This window comes from Mustela lutreola, chromosome 1 (genome assembly GCF_030435805.1).
Source record: "Mustela lutreola isolate mMusLut2 chromosome 1, mMusLut2.pri, whole genome shotgun sequence".
Taxonomy (NCBI): domain Eukaryota; kingdom Metazoa; phylum Chordata; class Mammalia; order Carnivora; family Mustelidae; genus Mustela; species Mustela lutreola.
In genome coordinates, this window is record NC_081290.1 from 275,488,520 (window position 1) to 275,508,667 (window position 20,148).

The 20,148-nt window shown below is 37.9% G+C and overlaps 2 protein-coding genes across 2 annotated transcripts; one reads left to right on the forward strand and one right to left on the reverse strand.

Annotated features, from left to right (window-relative positions):
- Window positions 1–14,778: 14,778 nt before the first annotated feature.
- Window positions 14,779–15,714, forward strand: LOC131822596 (olfactory receptor 4P4-like). Its single transcript, XM_059158885.1, has one exon. The coding sequence runs from the start codon at window positions 14,779–14,781 to the stop codon at window positions 15,712–15,714; it is 936 nt and encodes a 311-aa protein (XP_059014868.1).
- A 2,954-nt stretch (window positions 15,715–18,668) lies between these two features.
- LOC131822597 (olfactory receptor 4C46-like) lies at window positions 18,669–19,598 on the reverse strand. The gene has a single exon (XM_059158886.1). It carries the CDS (start codon window positions 19,596–19,598, stop codon window positions 18,669–18,671), a length of 930 nt encoding a protein of 309 aa, XP_059014869.1.
- Between the last annotated feature and the right edge of the window lie 550 nt (window positions 19,599–20,148).

Sequence of the window (20,148 nt, forward strand, 5' to 3'; positions counted from 1 at the left end):
TGGACTTGAAGCCAATTGATCCAAACCTCACAATTAAAATATGACAGGTTTGGAATCTATGCCATGTTTGACCTGACTTAAAGATGTTGAGTCCTATCCATCACTATGAATTCTAATATCAAAAAAGAGTGCTCTGGTTAACTTATGTTGAACTCTACATACAAAAACATTCTTACATAAAGTCCAATTATTCCAAGGGCATGGGTCATTACCCACAGTTTCTGAGGAGTGAGCAATGGAGCCAGAATTGTCTGTTGGAATATTGTTTCCTTTGTTCTTTAGGCCTGAGGACTCACATTTTACAAGTTGACCCTGACAGTTCAGAGAAACATGTGAATGCCAGTTTTGTGGGTGGGAAGTAGTGACATAACAGACATATGTTCCCACATGATAAGGGAGCAAACATGGAAAACAGAGAATCATCCCTAAAGAGTCTGGGAAGCTACTAAGGGAAGAAGAACTAGAAGGAATAAGTTTCAAAATGGGGTATATTTACAATTGTTAGATCTTCTTGATGGATAGACCCTTTGAGAATTGATATAGTGTATTTCTTTAACTCTGACTATAGTCTTTAGTTTAAAATCTAATTTATCTGTTCCAGATGTATTCTTAGGTTGAAAATGGGTCTCTTGTAGACAACATATGTATTGGTCCTGTCATTTTATCCAATCTACAAATCTGCACTATTTTATGGGTGCATTTGGGCCATTCAGGGTTTGAGTGATTATTCAGAGATATGTTTTTATTGAAATCGTGTTACCTTTGAAGTCTTTGTTTCTGTAGATTGTCTCCATAAATTTCTCTTTAATGAAATTCTTGGGCTTTTTTCCTCTTTTATCAGACCCCCCCTTAATATTTCTTGTAGTGCCAGCTTGATGGTCACATACTCTTTTAAACCTTGCCCATCTTACCCATGCATTTTGAATGTCAGTCTTGCTAGGTAAAGTATTCTTGGCTGCTTGTTATTCTCATTTAGTGCCCTAAATACATCTTGCCAGCCCTTTCCTGCTTGCCATGTTTCTGTGGACAGGTCTGATGTTATTCTGATGGGCTTTCCTCTGTATGTAAGGAATCTCTTCCCCCTAGTTGTTTTCAAAAACTCGTGTCTAAAATTGTGATTCAGCATTTTCACAATAAGGTGTCTGGAGGTCTTTCTAGATTCTGTGATCTTAGGGGGAGACCTTTCTGCCACAGGGAGATTCAAATCAAAACCACATTGAGATACCACCTTACCCCAATTAGAATGGCCAAAATGGGGGAGGAGTCAAGATGGCAGAGAAGTAGCAAGCTGAGACGACATCAGGTAGCAGGAGATTAGCTAGATAGCTTATTTAACCATTGCGAACTACTACAAATTCAATGGGAAATCAAAGAGAAGAAGAGCAACAATTCTAGAAACAGAAAATTGACCACTTTCTGAAAGGCAGGACTTGTGGAGAAGTTAATCCAAAGTGACAGGAAGATAGATGCAGGGGAGAGGCCAGCTTCTGGCAAGCGGTGGAGCAAAAGAGCTCAAAAGCAGGACTTTTAAAAGTCTGCTCCGTGGTGGGACATTGCTCCAGAGGCTAAACCAGGGGGAAGCCCACACGGGGTCAGTGTAACCCCAGGTCCTGTGGGGTCACAGAAGGACTGGGGGCATCTGAGTGTCACAGAGCTCACAGGTATTAGAGCAGGGAAGCTGGCTACAGCGACAAAGCCAAGGAGTGAGCTCTCAGCTCGGGGTTACCTAGAACCGGTCACAGGCTGGGTGAGCTCAGAGCGTGGCCAGAGGCCACGGAAATGGAAGTGACCAGGCGCTTTTCTCCATGTGCGAGCATTTGAGTGCTTTCCTCCAATCGCAACCAGAGGCCAGCGAGTGGGGGCAGTTGGGCCTCTGAGGGCACACTGAGGAGCTGGACCCCAATCTCTCAGCTCCTCAGGGCTGGAGATTGGGAGGCCACCATCTTCATTCCTGTCCTCCAGAACTCTACAGAAAGCACTCAGGGAACAAAAGCTCCCAAGAGCAAATTTGAGCAGATTACTTAGCCCAGCCCCTGGTAAGGGCAGTGCAATTCCACCTGGGGCAAAGACACTTGAGAATCACTAGAACAGGCCCCTCCCCCAGAAGATCAACAAGAAACCCAGCCAACACCAACTTCATTCACCAAGGAGAACAGCGAAATTCCAGAGGAGGAGAAAGCAAATCTTATCTGGACAAAATAACAAGGCGGAAAAACTCACCACAAAAAAAAGAGCAAGAGGCAGTACTGAAGGCTGGGGACCTAATCAATACAGACATTGGTAATATGACAGATCTGGAGTTCAGAATGATGATTCTCAAGGTTTTACCTGGGCTCGAAAAAGCCATAGAAGATATTAGAGAAACCCTCTCTGGAGAGATAAAAGATCTTTCTGGAGAAATAAAAGAACTAAAATCTAACCAAGTTGAAATACAAAAAGCTATTAATGAGGTGCAATAAAAAATGGAAGCTCTTACTGCTAGGATAAATGAGGCCCCTCCCCCAGAAAACAAACCAAGAAAGAAAAAAAAAAAAAAAGAGAGAGAGAAAACAAGAGAACAACCACTACTTCATAGGAAAACTTGTATTGTTGACTCGTACCCACTATTCCAGAACTTTTTTTTTTTTTAACACATAGGTAATTTTTTTAACCTATTTACCATCACAGCGAGCTGTACAGTACATCAAATTCCATAATACCCTTCTAACCTGAAATTTTTGATACATACACCTATGTTTTTCTTTTGCATTTTTATTTTTTGAATTCTTTTTTTTTTAATTTTAGTTTAGTTTAGTCTAGTTTATTCCTTTTTATTTTTATCCTCTAATATTCATATAGAGTTAAACTTCAAAGTAATCCCCTTTCCCCAATCAATACTACCCCTATAGGTAAACCAATTTTTAATCCCCTTTATCTTAGGAAAGTTGAGTCCTTTAACAAAGATATCAAGATACATCCAGGAAGAATCAAAACAACCTTCCTCGCACACACTGAGAATTTATAAGAACTCTCCCATCTTCTTCTTCGTCCAGTGTTTCTGTGTTTTTGTGTTTGTCCTGATAGCATATAAATCTTACAATTAGGGTTCTTTTTGAAGAGGTTCTTCCTTTATTTGCATATATATATAGTTTTTTCTTTTGTCATAGACTTGTATCAGTCTTTTTGTCTCTTTTTGTTTGTCTACTTCATAAATCTTACCTTGGGGCCCATGTGGGCTGAACCTTCTCTTTCATCCTCCCTTTCTTTCCTCTCTTTCTCTCTCTTTTTCTTTTCTTTTTCTTTTATTTTGTCTCTCGTTTGGGTGGGGAATCCTGATTGCTCAGAAGTGTTCCAGGGTGCACCTTGACTGCGCCACAGTTGATACATCCAGCTACATCTGTTCAGTCATCTCCCACCAAAATGAGTAGGAGGAGGAATGCCCAACAGAAGAAAAATACAGAGGATGGAACTTCTGCAACAGAGCTAACGGCTATCCACATAGACAATATGTCGGAAAGAGAATTCAGGCTAACAATTATCCAGGCAATAGCTAGGTTGGAGAAAGCCATGGATGACCAAATGGAATTGATTAGGGCCAAACTGAAAGCCAACAGACAGGATGTTCACAATGTTAGGGCAGAGCTTAAAGCTACCAGGGAGGAGGTTCACAATGCTCTCAATGAGTTCCAATCTAATCTAAACTCTCTCAAAGCTAGGGTAACTGAGACAGAAGATAGAATTCGTGATCTGGAAGACAAACAGATAGAGAGAAAGGATCAGGATGAAGCCTGGAACAAACAGCTTAGAAACCACGAAAACAGAATCAGGGAAATAAATGATGCCATGAAGCGTTCCAACATCAGAATTATTGGAATCCCTGAAGGGAAGGAGAAAGAAAGAAGTCTAGAAGATATAGTGGAACAAGTCCTTCATGAAAATTTTCCCAATCTCGCAAATGGAACCAGCGTTCATGTACTAGAGGCTGAACGGTCTCCACCCAAGATTATACATTCCAAAAAAACATCATGACACCTGATAGTCAAATTGAGGAATTATAATTGTAGGTATAATCTCTTGAAATCTGCCAGGGCAAAGAGGCTCCTTAATGACAGAGGGAAGCCCATCAGAATAACATCAGACATGTCCACAGAGACCTGGCAAGCCAGAAAAGGCTGGCAAGATATATTCAGGGCACTGAATGAGAAGAACATGCAACCAAGGATTCTTTATCCAGCAAGACTGACATTCAAAATGGATGGAGAGATAAAGAGTTTTCAAGACTGGCAAGGCTTAAAAGACTATGCAACCACCAAGCTGACACTGCAGGAAATATTAAGGGGGGTTCTATAAAAGAGGAAAAATCCTAAGAATAGCATTGAACAGAAATATGGAGACAGTCTACAGGAAGAGAGACTTCAAAGGTAACTCGATGTCAATAAAAACATATCTATCAATAATCACTCTCAATGTGAATGGCCTAAATGCACCCATAAAACGGCACAGGGTTGCAGATTGGTAAAACGACAGGACCCATCCATATGCTGTCTACAAGAGACCCATTTTGAACCTAAAGATACACCCAGACTGAAAGTGAAGGGGTGGAGAAGCATCTTTCATGCCAATGGGCCTCAGAAGAAGGCTGGGGAAGTGATTCTCATATCAGGTAAATTAGACTTTAAACTAAAGACTGTAGTCAGAGATACAGAAGGATACTACATAATCCTTAAAGGGACTATCCACCAAGATGATCTAACAATTGTCAATATCTATGCTCCCAATAGGGGAGCAGCCAATTACTTAAGAAAACTGTTAATCAAGATAAAGAGTCATATTGATATAAATACACTAATCGTAGGAGATCTTAACACGCCCCTCTCAGAAATAGACAGACCATTGAAGCAGAAAATCAATAAAGAAACAAGAGCATTGAATGAAACATTGGACCAGATGGACCTCATAGATATATACAGAACATTCCACCCTAAAACAACAGAATACTCATTCTTCTCAAGTGCACATGAAACCTTCTCCAGAATAGACCACATATTGAGTCACAAATCAGGACTCAACCGATACCAAAAGACTGAGATTATTCCTTGCATGTTCTCAGATCATAATGCTTTGAAAGTGGAATTCAATCACAAGGAAAAGTTCAGAAGGAACTCAAACACCTGGAAGCTAAAGACCACCTTGCTTAAGAATGCTTGGATCAACCAGGAGATCAAAGAAGAACTGAAACAATTCATGGAAACCAATGAGAATGAAGACACTTCAGTTCAAAACCTATGGGATACAGCAAAGGCGGTTGTAAGGGGGAAATATATAGCCATCCAAGCCTCCCTCAAAAAAATTGAAAAATATAGAATATACCAGGTGTCTCTACACCTTAAAGAACTGGAGAATCAAGAACAAATCAAACCAACTCCACACATAAGAAGGGAAATCATCAAGATTAGAGCTGAGATCAATGAGGTAGAAACCAGAGATACAGTAAAATGTATCAATGAAACTAGAAGCTGGTTTTTTGAAAGAATCAATAAGATCGATAAACCATTGGCCACACTAATCCAAAAGAAAAGAGAGAATGCCCAAATTCATAAAATTATGAATGAAAAGGGAGAGATCACAACTAACACCAAGGAAGTAGAAATAATCATCAGAAGTTATTATCAACAGTTATATGCCAATAAGCTTAGCAACCTAGATGAAATGGATGCATTCCTGGAAAACTATAAACTACCAAAATTGAACCAGGAAGAAATTGACAACCTGAATAGACCAATATCTAATAACGATATTGAAGCAGTGATCAAAAACCTCCCAAAAAACAAGAGCCCAGGACCTGATGGATTCCCTGGGGAATTCAACCAAACTTTCAAAGTAGAAATAACACCTATTCTCCTGAAGCTGTTTCAAAAAATTGAAGCAGAAGGAAAACTTCCAGACTCTTTCTATGAAGCCAGCATTACCCTGATCCCCAAACCAGGCAAAGACCCTACCAGAAAGAAGAAATTCAGACAAATATCCCTGATAAATATGGATGCTAAGATTATAAACAAGATCCTAGCAAACAGGATCCAACAACACATTAAAAAGATGACCCACCATGATCAGGTGGGATTCATCCCTGGGCTACAAGGATGGTTCAACATTCACAAATCAATCAATGTGATATAGCAAATTAATATGAGAAGAGAGAAGAACCAAATGGTCCTCTCAATTGATGCAGAAAAAGAATTTGACAAAATAAAGGATCTGTTCCTGATTAAAACGCTTCAAAGTAGGGATAGAGGGAACATTCCTGAACACCATAAAATCTATCTATGAAAGACCCACAGCAAATATCATCCTCAATGGGAAAAAGCTTGCAGTCTTCCCATTGAGATCAGGAATAAGACAAGGATGCCCACTTTCACCACTCTTGTTCAACATAGTATTAGAAGTCCTAGCAACATCAATCAGACAACAAAGAGAAATAAAATGTATCCATATTGGCAATGAAGAAGCCAAACTCTCTCTCTTCGCAGATGACATGATTCTTTATATGGAAAACCCAAAAGACTCCACCCCCAAACTACTAGAACTCATACAGCAATTCAGCAACATGGCAGGATACAAAGTCAATGTGCAGAAATCAATGGCTTTCTTATACACTAACAATGAAAATACAGAAAAGGAAATGAGAGAATTGATTCCATTTACTATAGCACCAAGAACCATAAGATACCTGGGAATAAACCTAGCCAAAGAGGTAAAGGATCTGTACTGGAGGAACTACAGAACACTCATGAAAGAAATTCAAGAAGACACAAAAAGATGGAAGACCATTCCATGCTCTTGGATCAGATGAATAAACATTGTTAAAATGTCTATACTGCCTAGAGCAATCTATACTTTTAATGCCATTCTGATCAAAATTCCACTGGTATTCTTCAAAGAGCTGGAGCAAATAATCCAAAAATTTGTATGGAATCAGAAGAGACCCCGAATCACTAGGGAAATGTTGAAAAACAAACATAAAGCTGGGGGCATCACATTACCTGATTTCAAGCTTTATTACAAAGCTGTGATCACCAAGACAACATGGTACTGGCATAAAAACAGACACATAGACCAGTGGAACAGAGTAGAGAGCGCAGATATGGACCCTCAACTCTATGGTCAATTAATCTTTGACAAAACAGGAAAAAATATACAGTGGAAAAAAGACAGTCTCTTCAATAAATGGTTCTGGGAAAACTGGACAGCTATAAGTAGAAGAATGAAACCCGACCATTCTCTTACACCTTACACAAAGATAAACTCGAAATGGATAAAAGACCTCAACGTGAGACAGGAATCCATCAGAATCCTAGAGGAGAACATAGGCAGTAATCTCTTCGATATCAGCTGTCGCTCTCGGCCCGCAAGAACAACCCGCAGACGAGGTGAGTGGCAAACTTCTTTTATTACTAATGCTAATGTACTAATGCTAATGGCGGCCGCGCCGCACCAAGTACTTACAGCAGTATTTATCCACGAAGTTCACCCGTACTCGCCCCCCTATTTGGCCAATCATAACGCCGTGCATGCAGTGTCCTTGTGGACCCTTATGTAACCATGCAGGACTCTATTGTTCTCTAGCGGTGATCATGCGTTTATCTCTTGGCTTCTAGTGCTGTTCACGCGCCGATCACGAGCGCGCCCACATTCTCCTCAACCAATCATCCTCATTTCCTCAATCTTCAGGCACTCCCATCTACGTGACTCCTTGCATCTGCTGGATGGCTCTCCACAATCAGCCACAGCAACTTCTTTCAAGATATGTCTCCAAAGGCAAAGGAAACAAAAATGAAAATAAACTTTTGGGACTTCATCAAAATCAAAAGTTTCTGCACAGCAAAGGAAACAGTCAAAAAAAACAAAAACAAAACAAAACAAAGAGGCAACCCACGGAATGGGAGAAGATATTTGCAAATGATAGTACATACAAAAGGTTGATATCCAGGATCTATAATGAACTCCTCAAACTCAACACACACGAAACAGGCAAACATATCAAAAAATGGGCTGAAGATATGAACAGACAACAGACACTTCTCCAATCAAGACATACAAATGGCTATCAGACACATGAAAAAATGTTCATCACCACTAGCACTCAGGGAGTTTCAAATTAAAACCACATTGAGATATCACCTTACATCAGTTAGAATGGCCAAAATTAACAGAACAGGAAACAACATGTGTTGGAGAGTATGTGGAGAAAGGGGAACCCTCTTCCACTGTTGGTGGGAATGCAAGTTGGTGCAGCCTCTTTGGAGAACAGTGTGGAGATTCCTCAAGAAATTAAAAATAGAACTTCCCTATGACCCTGTCATTGTACTTCTGGGTATTTACCCCAAAGATACAGATGTCGTGAAAAGAAGGGCCATCTGTACCCCAATGTTTATAGCAGCAATGGCCATGGTCGCCAAACTGTGGAAAGAACCAAGATGCCCTCCAACAGATGAATGGATAAGGAAGATGTGGTCCATATACACTATGGAGTATTATGCCTCCATCAGAAAGGACGAATACCCAACTTTTGTAGCAACATGGACGGGACTGGAAGAGATTATGCTGAGTGAAATAAGTCAAGCAGAGAGAGTCAATTATCATATGGTCTCACTTACTTGTGGAGCATAAAAATAGCATGGATAAAAATAGGGGGTGTTAGAGAGGAGAATGGAGCTGGGAGAAATTGGAAGGGGAGGTGAACCATGAGAGACTATGGACTCCGAAAAACAATCTGAGGGGTTTGAAGTGGCGGGGGTGTGGGAAGTTGGGGTACCGGGTGATGGGCATTATGGAGGGCACGGATTGCATGGAGCACTGGGTGTGGTGAAAGAATAATGAATACTGTTTTTCTGAAAATAAATTAATTAATTCATAAAAAAAAAAAAAAAAGATTTTGGAGAACTTACATGATCTGATTTCCAGCGATGTTACCAAACTGCTGTGTTCAAAATGATGTGGTTCGCTTCTCGGCCTTTTGGCTAAGATCAAAATGATGTGGTATTTTCATAAAGATACCTGAGAAGACTAACAAAGCAGACTAGAGAGCCCAGTAGTAGACCCACACAAATATGGTCCACTAATCTCAGCAAAAGTCTGCAGTCAATTGAGTGGTGAAAAATAGTTTTTGCAAAAAATAAGAGTAGAGGGGCACCTGGGTGGCTCAATGGGTTAAAGCCTCTGCCTTCAGCTCAGGTCGTGATCCAAGAGCCCTGGAATCTAGCCTTGCATTGGGCTCTCTGCTTAGCGGGAAGCCTGCTTCCCTTCCCCTCTCTGCTTACCTCTCTGCCTATTTGTGATCTCTCTCTGTCAAATAAATAAATAAAAATTAAAAAAAAAAGAGGATGAAATATTGGGCATCTTTGTTTGCACAAAGCAAACAAAACAAAAAAGGCAGAGAAAACTTTGATCTATATATCACAACTAAAGAGATTTATATAAAATGGACTTAGAGCTAGATATGAAATGTAAAATTTAAAAAAAAATTGGTTAAAATATAGGAGAACATCTTCATGACCTTGGATTACAAGAAAAATTTTCTAAACATGTGGAATGAAGGTGTCCCAAAGAGGTGCGGCTTGGTGGTGGTGAAGTTGGTTGAGCATCAGAATCCAAGTTTGGGCTCAGATGGTGACCTCAGGGTCCTGAGTAGGAGCACCCTTGCTGGACTGAGCATTCAGGGTGCAGTCTGTTAGAGAATTTCTCTCCCTCTCCTTCTGCCCTTCCACCATGGTCACTATCTCTCTCTCACTCCTTCTAAAATAAATAAATATATCTAAAAAATGTGCCCATAAAAAATTGTTGATTTGCATTTCACCAAAATTACAACTATGCAGCAGAACTAGTATACAAAGAGGGATGAACTAAACAGTTGAGGATGTGAATTAACTAGTATCCTTCTCTAAGTGTTTTCCATGTTTGAGCACAGGAGGTTAGACATATGACCAGCTGTCTCCTGTGATGGATCTGTGCAGGTTAGCTCTGGAGTACAGCTGGGTCAACACTGGACATAATGCTGGTATAGACAAGCTCTAAATCACTGGGTTATCATATCCTTGAAGACGAAGTGCTAGAATCCCTCATTTCCTCAGGGCTATTAAACATTTAAAGCCCCAAAGGACGCAGGAAACTAGAATAACACATTTTCTTTCTCCAGTTGTTTACTATTTGAGCTAGTTATTCAAACTTTTGAAACTTCTGTGTTTTTATCTACACAGTAAAGCTAATAATACATGTGTCAAAATATGCAGTATTATGAACAAGAAGTAATATAATGAGCTTAATCCAACCAACAATCTCTCAGCTCATTTTTGTTATCCTTTGGCTAAGTAGATTGACCTGTAACAGATTAAATACTATAAAATTTTATTTCCTGATCCTTCTTGCATGCAAAAAAGTCACCTGCATGGGTTGGCATGTGGAAGAGAGAGACTTACTGGCTTCGGTGCAGCCAGGTGAGGCTGAGTCTAAACCACCTGTGACTAGTCAGTGAGCAGAGAAGGAACCAGATGGAAACACATTTTCTCCCTTCCAAATTATGGAGAAGAGCTGTTTATATCTTTCTTTCTTTTTTTCTTTATCTATATATATATATATATATATATATATATATATATATATTTTTTTTTTTTTTTTGGTCTTCGATTTTCCAACATCTCATGCTTCAATGCTAACATCATATGAATTATTATATCACAAATCACTGATTTCATTTATCTACCTGCCCTGCACACCAAAAATCTTGATAATTTCAAAAAAGAACAACAAAAACAAAAAGGACTGTCAGTGGCTGTCTTTGGTGCTCCTTGTCCTACCTCATTACTGATTTCCTGAAAACAAACCTGATACTATTATTACCACAATTTCCCTCTTGTTCTTCAGAATGCAGGAAGAACACAAGGCAGTCACACTATAGCTTTTGGGGACCTTCAGGGAATAAGAGCTATTTTTCTCCCCACTTAGGCAACTGTGGAACTTTTATACCCAAGAGCACCAAGCACATTTATGTGATGATGGCTTTGCAACACTTGGTCCAAGACCTGTCTAGAAATGCCTTTGGGAATATAATTACATAAAGATTTCAAAAACTTATTAATTCTCACATTGCCACATATTTGTATTCTGTTCCTCTGGACCAAATTGTCTTCAGGTATAAGCATAAGATAAAGGGATGATTCCCAAGACCTATATACTTGTGTTAGTGTTGCAGGACTATATATAACCCATTTTGCTTATTTTCTTCCTGAACTATCATTAAGCAGCTAAATCAGCTTTTGAAACTCCCAGGCTGCTTCCCTGAGGGATGAAGATCTACTTCTTGCTTCAAAGAGTCTTACTGAATATTGGAAGTACACTTCTCTTGTAAATTGTAGAAGATTTAGGATTTGTTGAAATTTTCAAAATATTTGCAGAGAATTCATGTGGATGTGTTTGAATTCCAGGTTTGTAACTCTCTGCAGTGGGTTCCAGGTTTTGGTATCAGGGATAAACAGGCAGAGTGAGTATCTGAGAAGGAAATGCTTCCTGATGCAGCCCCAAATCTAACCAGACAGTCACTTGGGTCTTATGGTTAGTCAATTACCTTTGTCACCTTGGTTTGTGAAGGGTCCCACCATATATGTGCTAGAATAACTGTGTGCTCTTTATTTTACTTCTATACAGTTTCATTCTGAAGCATATAGCTTCTCTTTAAGCATATAACAATTTAATTACTATAAAAATGTTTTGGCACACTTGAGTTTTCATGGCACATTAGCTATAAGCAAAATTCTGCCTTTTGTGGAGCAAAAGAGTACAGTTAGATAACCATCTTCAAGTAGGCAGTGAATTTCATTGTTTCCCCAACTCTTGAATAAAGGCTGTCTTCCACTTTCTTATTTAAGAAACAGCCAAGTTTATGCTTGAATGTGTACTATAACAGAATGTTTTATATTTCAAAACATCTGCCTTCCTAAAACAGAGTAGTTTCATCTGAGTCAACCATGGTAAGTTTAGAGCACCCTACATTCTGTTACACTAAGGTAAAGTTTGAGTGTGTAGTAGAAATTTTTAACTAAATATGACAGGCTCTCTTCATTCATAAACAACAAAATACAAAAGTACACATAATTTTTATCCAATGACATCAAAAGTAAGCATTTGCATACCTTTTTGTAGAGAAAAAAGTTGTAATAGTGATTAACATTTAAGAAATGGGTTAGGATAACCAATGGATTATGATATTAACAGAATTTCAGTAACAGATTGTTCAAATTAGAGTTTATCATCATCATACTTTGTAAACCCATATTATGTATGCTCTTTTTTATTTTCTTTATTCTTCCCTTGATTCTGTGTGTGTGTGCATGACAATATGTGGTCCTAACGTGGTCACTCAGATAGGAAAGATTGTAAAAGAAAAATGACGGTTTTGAGCAACACATGTCACTGGCTATTTCACATTAGCTCACATATTCCTCACTAAAATTCTGAGTTTTGGTTTGATATCTTACTTGTGAATTGACAAAGAGGAAACCTAAAGAGATGAATCCATTTGCTCAAGGATCACACTGGTCAGTTGATTTGAAATGCCTCAGCGTTTCCACCCCTTTCTGTGTTGCTGCCGTTTCAACCCCTTGTTCAGTGGTTGCCTCAAGTTCTTTATTTATCAACTGTGCCTTTAGTTTTTCCATGGGTGGGGTCCTAAGTATCACTGTATTGCTTCATGAGAGTAAGTCTCCTCAATTGACTTTTCCCTCTTCCTTTATACCTCTCCTAACAGCACTGATCACAGGGTAACTTTCCTCAGAATACAGACTGGGGTTTTGTACTATTGGAGGTGAAATTCCAAAGAGGATCTAGAATAAAAGCAGGAATCCTGCTTGTATCCTCAGTTTTTGTAAAACTGAGGGCAATTTATTTCCAATGTTTTAGAATCAGCAAATCCTAGAATACATGTATTCTTTTCTGCTCAGAGAAGGACTCAAAAGAGTTTTTCCACACTGTCTTTCATGACATCCCTCTCACTGCTCTCCCATGAATGACAGCCCCAGACTGAGGGGCTGTTTAGTAATTAGGTATATCTGAAATATCAATGTTGTTTCTACCTCATAAACAAAGATTACTATTCATTGCAATAAGTAGAATATTGGCCAATGATTCTCACACCCTAAAGCTTTTCAGTACTCCTAAGTTACAGTTAACTGCTGGACACTCCGTGACACAATTATTTTATTCTGTTATATAAAGGAGGACAGAGATCCTTGTTAGTTACCCTGAAAGCAAAGTAGAAACAAATTGAAAGTTTGTCTATTTATGAGGTTAGAATTTTGAATAGTAATTTAAAGAGAACTGATGTCTTATGGTACCGAGTATTCTGAAAATGCCATAGCTGTCACCTATTTGCCATCTAAAATCTTTTTGAGGAATATCAATAACATAGATACTAAATCTGGGACTCTCTACAAATGGTGGTTGCTAAATCATATTGTAGCAAAAATATTTTGTATTTTAAATAGACATCTGGGGGCCCAAATACGTCTGTCACTTGAGAGTCAGACTACAGTAGAAAGTAGGCTACCTTTGTAAACCCACTAGAATCAGATATTCCCTCTTCAGTCAGTAAAATAGCTCTTGACGGTTTCTTTTTATCCCACATTCATTTTACACTGATTAAATGATGTCTTAAGATATACATTAGATACAAAGTTGTGAATTCCTTAATTTTTCATTTATTCCTTATTGCAACAAATATCATTGAGTTCTAACTCATCAGGAAGAGTGTCTTCAAGTTACTTTTAGTATCATCCCCTTTTATTGGCGTTTGATCTTTAGATTGTATCTAAATATGAAATTTTCTGACAAAGCCATGACAAGGGCATAATTCAAAAATATATGGACAATTCAACAATTTTATCTTTCCTTTACCAATTGCTATCACAAACATTAACGACAGCATATATTTTTGAAATATTTAACTCATGAAACATAAATACAGCAGATGAATGGGTTTCTTGAATATTTTTTCAAGATTTCAGTCAATTGATATTCTCGCTTTTGCTGTATTGTTTTCTCCTGCTCTTTGTTTTTAATGTGAGAGCAATTCCATTGGTTTAACATGACACTTGACAATATCTGACCCGGTAGGAAAGTATAGTATGCCTAACATGACTTATAATTCAGTAGTTCAAGCAAATGTGTAGCTAATTTCTTCAGGATTCATTCCCAGAAAATTAAGGCAATTTCCTGAGATCATTTTAAAAGAAGGAAAGTTGACTTTATGTGTAAGTTATAAACATTGGGAAATATGGGGAAAAATTTTTCTTTGTTTTAGACTTAATAACGTAACTAGTAGTTCTTTATCTAAAGTATTTATGAAAGTATTAATAAGGTATTCATAGTACTAAAGTATTAATAGCATTAATAAAATAATTAAAAGTATTAATAGTCATACTAATAAAAAGTATTAATAGTGATAACAGGTATTTTCAAAATAGTATTTAAATATTTAAATAATTACTAAGTAATATTAATAAAAACATGTAATTATTCTCATTATTGCCATTATAAACTTTTTATTATAGATTTACAAAAGACATCATGAAAAGAATAAGCAGCTCAATTTCATAAGCCAGAATAATTATTCTTAACACACTTCATGAAAATATGCATTTGTAAATTTTATATATAGTGTTCCTACAGTTAATATTCACCTAGAATTATCTTTTTTTTTTTTAACTTTCAGAAATGTAAGTCCTTATGGAAGCCTACACAAAAGCCAAATATATGAAAAACCAGAGAAACATCTCAGAATTCATACTTCTAGGACTTTCATATGACCAGAACATAGAAATATTTTGCTTCGTGCTCTTCTTATTCTGTTATGTTGCCCTGTTGGCAGGTAACCTTCTGATCCTTGTCTCCATTCGATGCAGTTCCCTTTTTCACCAACCCATGTACTACTTCCTCATCCACTTATCCTCTATGGACATCTGCTATACCTCTACAGTTACACCCAAGTTAATTGCTGATCTGTTAGTGCAAAGAAAAACCATCTCCTACAGTAATTGCATGTTACAGATCTTTACCATGCACTTTTTTGGAGGCATTGAGATCTTCATTCTTACTGCCATGGCCTTTGATCGCTATGCTGCCATCTGCAAACCCCTCCACTATGTGATTATCATGAACAGGAAAAGATGCCACCTCCTAGTCTTAGCTGCTTGGGCTGGTGGGGCCATCCATGCCTTACCTCTGTTTTCTACTGCAATTGGTTTGCCCTTCTGTGGTCCTAATGAAATCGATCACTACTTCTGTGATGTTTTTCCTTTGCTAAAGGTGGCCTGTACTGATACCTACATCACTGGTGTCCTTGTGGTCGCCTTTTCAGGTATGATTTCCTTAGTAACTTTTATTGTCTTATTTGTTTCTTATGGGATAATATTGTTCACTTTAAGAAATCTCTCAGCTGAGGGAAGACGCAAAGCCCTCTCCACCTGTTGGTCTCATGTCACTGTGGTCATCTTATTTTTTGGGCCTGTAATCTTTATCTACCTTAGACCGCCTACTACTTTTCCTGAGGACAAAATATTTGCTCTATTTTACACCATCATCGCTCCTATGTTCAATCCCTTAATCTATACTCTGAGAAATTCAGAGATGAAAAAAGCAGTGAGAAAGGTTTGGTGCTCATCATTGTTTTCAAAGGAAACACACTCTTAATTTGAAGAAGTTCATTGGCTAATCGACTCTGAGAAAGAAAAGAGGAAGATGTGAATGAAGAAGGCAGGGACTAGATCATGGGGGTTATGGACCATCACTGATATAAGGGAAATGAATGGATGCAATAGGACCAAAGGATTTAAGTGATCATTGAACAAGTACTGATGCTTGCCTACCAAAATTTATTGTGAAATAAGTTAATTTTGTGGGTATTAAGATGGTATAGGTAGGAGAATGTTCATTAAAAAAAAAATTGAGCCAAAGCAAATAAATCAATGATATATTATTAGTGAATTATAAAGGGAAATATCTTAATGATAGTTTTCTTAATACATTGCACTAACAGATGTTCCTTGTTAGTTCATAAATTGTAATGTTAAAAAAACAATAATAATAATAAAAACCTGAAACAATCAGTTTGAATTTCTTTTTCTTTCTTTCTTTCTTTCTTTCTTTCTTTCTTTTTTTTTTTTATTCTTTAGAGAAGTCTTTTTTTTAAATTTTTTATTTTTTATAATCATATATTTTTATCCCCAGGGGTACAGGTCTGTGAATCACCAGGTTTACACACTTCACAGCACTCACCAAAGCACATACCCTCCCCAATGTCCATAATCCCACCCCCTTCTTCCAACCCCCCTTCCCCCAGCAACCCTCAGTTTGTTTTCTGATAGAACATTCCTTAGTTCATACAAATTAGTTGTGCAAATGAACAAATATTTAGAGTAGAATCTGTTTTATTTATTTTCACAATTTATTTTTTTGAGAAAGAGAGCTCATGAGTGAGCCGGAGCAGGGTTTCAGGGTGGCAGGGTAGAGAGAGAGGTACAAACAGACTTCCCACTGAGCAGGGCACCCGATGCAGGGCTCCATCCCAGGACCCTGGCAACTGAACCAAAAGCTCATCTTACAGGACTAAACCCCATTTAGCAATCCACTCCTTGGCATTTACCCAAAGGAGTTGAAAACTTATGTCCACAAAAGAACATACACATGCATTCTTAACAGCAATTTTATTCACAATTGTCCATATAATTGGAAGCAGCCAAGACGTCCTTCAGTAGGTGAGGATAGACAAACTGCAACATCACATAGTGGAGTATTATTCGTTGCCAAGAGAAATGAGCTATAGGCCATGAAAATGCATGAAGACCCTTCCAATGTGTTCCTCATGGTACTTGGCATTCAGCTCCATCACAGATATGAAACTCTTCTTGATCTACCCTGTCACTAACTTTCTAGTTTCATGTCTTACTAATTAAACTTTTAGGAGCTCAGTGTCCAGCTTATAACCCGACACACAGTAGAATCTCAATAATAATTATTGAATAAATAGATGAGCCAATAGACACAACTGTATTGAAATGATTGTGTTTTCTGCACATTCTTTTTCACCCTCGGTCTTTGTTATGAATCCTCTCCTGGGAATCCTCTAAGGTAACACATGCCTATTCATCCTGATGATTTCCTTTCAATTTTTGTGCCCCTTTTGGTGTGTTTTCATCTAGGAAATCTTCCTGACCACCCTGTTCTTTGTTGTGTGTCCCTCAAAGATGTTTCACCCTGTGCTGTCACTACTTTCAGAACATTTTTAACATGGTTTTGTCATTTTCTGCTACACTCTGGGTGTCTCTTAGTGGATAAAATGCTTTCTGAAAGCAAGACCCATGTTGCTTTCTATTCAACACTTTGCAACCCTAGCAATTATCACAGTTTATGATATATTTTCGGGGCTCAAAAAATTTTATTGATTAGTAAGTGTGGGATGGAAGGAAAAAATGGGGTGTATTTATCCTGAATTTGTTTTCTTTATAGATGGAGACACATATTTTCTTAAAACAGTATTTCATAATGAAATGTTATCAAGAAGTAAATTAATTAACAGAAAAATGACATGAACAACTCACATTCATAAGATGATGAAATCTTACTGAGAGTGGGGAGAATACCAAGATAAGCTATTTGCAGGGGGCTTTGGTGGCACAGTAGGTTAAGCATCTATTTTTGGCTCAGATCTTGATCCCAGGGTGCAGGGATTCAGCCCCAGATCAATTTCCTTGCTAGGCATAGAGCCTGCTTCCTCTTCCTCACTCTCTGTCAAATAAATAAATAAAACACTTTAAAATTAATTTTTTAAAAAACTATTGTTCGTTCACTGACGATCTCAGTTTAAATTTTTTTTCTCATTACACAGTTTAATCAGAAGTCAAAACAAATTGTGGTTTCATAAAGACATCTAGCTAGAATTCTGAGTCTCAATCAGTGAAAAATAGGAAAAAGTTTCCTGTCTCCAGTCCTATTCCTTTACTCTACATTTTCTTGACTATGTCTATCTTCCACTATACCCTTATCACTCATGCAATATTGATTGTGCCCCAGCATTATGCTGCCTTGTAGAAACAATTTTTAACAAATAGTCAAGTACTCTATGGAGTATAACTTTATTTAATAAATAAAAATTCCTCTCAAATAATAGCATGTTCATTTATTGGAGTTATAATTCTTTCTGATGGATTAGCAGCCTGAGGTGAGTAACATGAGAAATACAAAATGACTGAGATCTACAAGAAATTTGGAAATTTGAGGTAATCTTTGTTACCCCACAAAGGTTAAATGGCTCTTTGCTTTATAAGCCTGTAGTCATTTTCTACTACAATTTTAATGGCAACATGTTATCATCAACCCAGGCATATAAAAATGAGCAGAATTTTTAATAAAATATATTAGTATTTATAGAGAGGAAATAGATGTTAGATAGATAGATGGATGTAGGAACATAACAGGTGGTTAAGTTTTCTTTTCTTGCACACATACCTCCTCCACTCTGTGCAGAATCTGTCATTCACAACAGCTTACTATTTTTTTTTTCATTTGGTAAGTAATCCTTCCTGAGATCATCCAATATGTCCTTTGACTTTAGTTGCCATTGCATCAATGTCGGACTTCAGACGTATTTATTTCTCACTTGAAATTACTTTTCTACTACACAATTTCTTAATGGCGTTTTTCATCTGGTCATTTCTCAAGGCATATATTAAAGGATTTAACATTGGTGTTATCATAGTGTAGAACACTGCAACTGCTTTATCAATAGATAAAGTAACTGCAGGTCTCATGTACACAAATAAGCAGGGCACAAAGAATAGGACAACCACTGTGATATGGGAGACGCAGGTGGAGAGGGCTTTGCGCCTTGCCTCCAAGCTGTGGTTCCTTAGGGAACGCAGAATGACCACATAGGAGATGATCAAGAGGAGGAAGAGTAAGACACAGATGAAACCACTGTTGGCAGCAACAAAGAGCCCTAGAGTGTGGGTATCAGTGCAGACAAGATTGAGCAAAGGGTTCAGATCACACATAAAGTGATCTATGACATTAGGGCCACAGAAGGGTAAAGGGATGATAAAGAGGATCTGTATGGCTCCATGAAGAAAGCCTCCCACCCATGCCACTCCCATTAACAGGCCACACACCCGCCGATTCATGATAGTTGTGTAGTGCAATGGCTTGCAAATGGCCACATAGCGGTCATAGGCCATCACAGTAAGTAGGATGACATCAGCACCTCCAATGAAATGTTCCCCAAAGATTTGGATTATACATGCATTGAATGTGGTCGTCTTCTTTTCACGGAGTGAATCTATGATCAGTTTAGGGTTATTAACAGAAGAGTAACAGGCATCAATGAAGGAGAGATTGGCAAGGAAAAAGTACATGGGGGACCCCAGTAATGGGCTGGTGGTAATAGTGACCACGGTGAGCACATTTGCTACCACAGAGACTATGTAAATGACCAAGAACACGAAAAATATGACTTTCTGCATCTTTGGATTCTCTGTGAGCCCCAGTAGAACAAACTCTGTCACGTTGTTCCTATTCACCATTATTTCCTAATATGATGAATTGCATTACCTGAAAAAAAATCACTTTCGATTAATGCAAACTTGAATTTATTAAGTTTTTTCATCTAGTAAATAAACACCTGGATTCTAAGGATTTGTGGATTCTCATGATATGTGGATTCTCATGAGGTTTTTTGAGATACAAAATAAGTTTTGTCTTCTTTAAGATTATTTTGTTCATCTCCTTGATGAAGTTTCTGTTGAGTATGACCATGGGGAGATTTGTAAACACACAGGCAAGAGATCATTTGTGCACACTTCATCTGAGGTGACAAAGGTTAACATGACGTATGGGACCATATACATTGTGGCAGATAAGTAAGAAAAGGGAGGTATTTTATGATGTAAAGGCTATGAATGCAAGGTTGAGGAATTTTTCCTTTATCCTTAGGAAATGGGGAACCATGGGAAGACAGTGAGAATATACATGGAATAGTGAAGAGGAGTTTGAGGAAGAGGTAATAAGGGATATAATTTAATAAATATCTTCATGTTTCTTGGATGCAGTGGGGTGAGGTTCAGTAAGGGATTG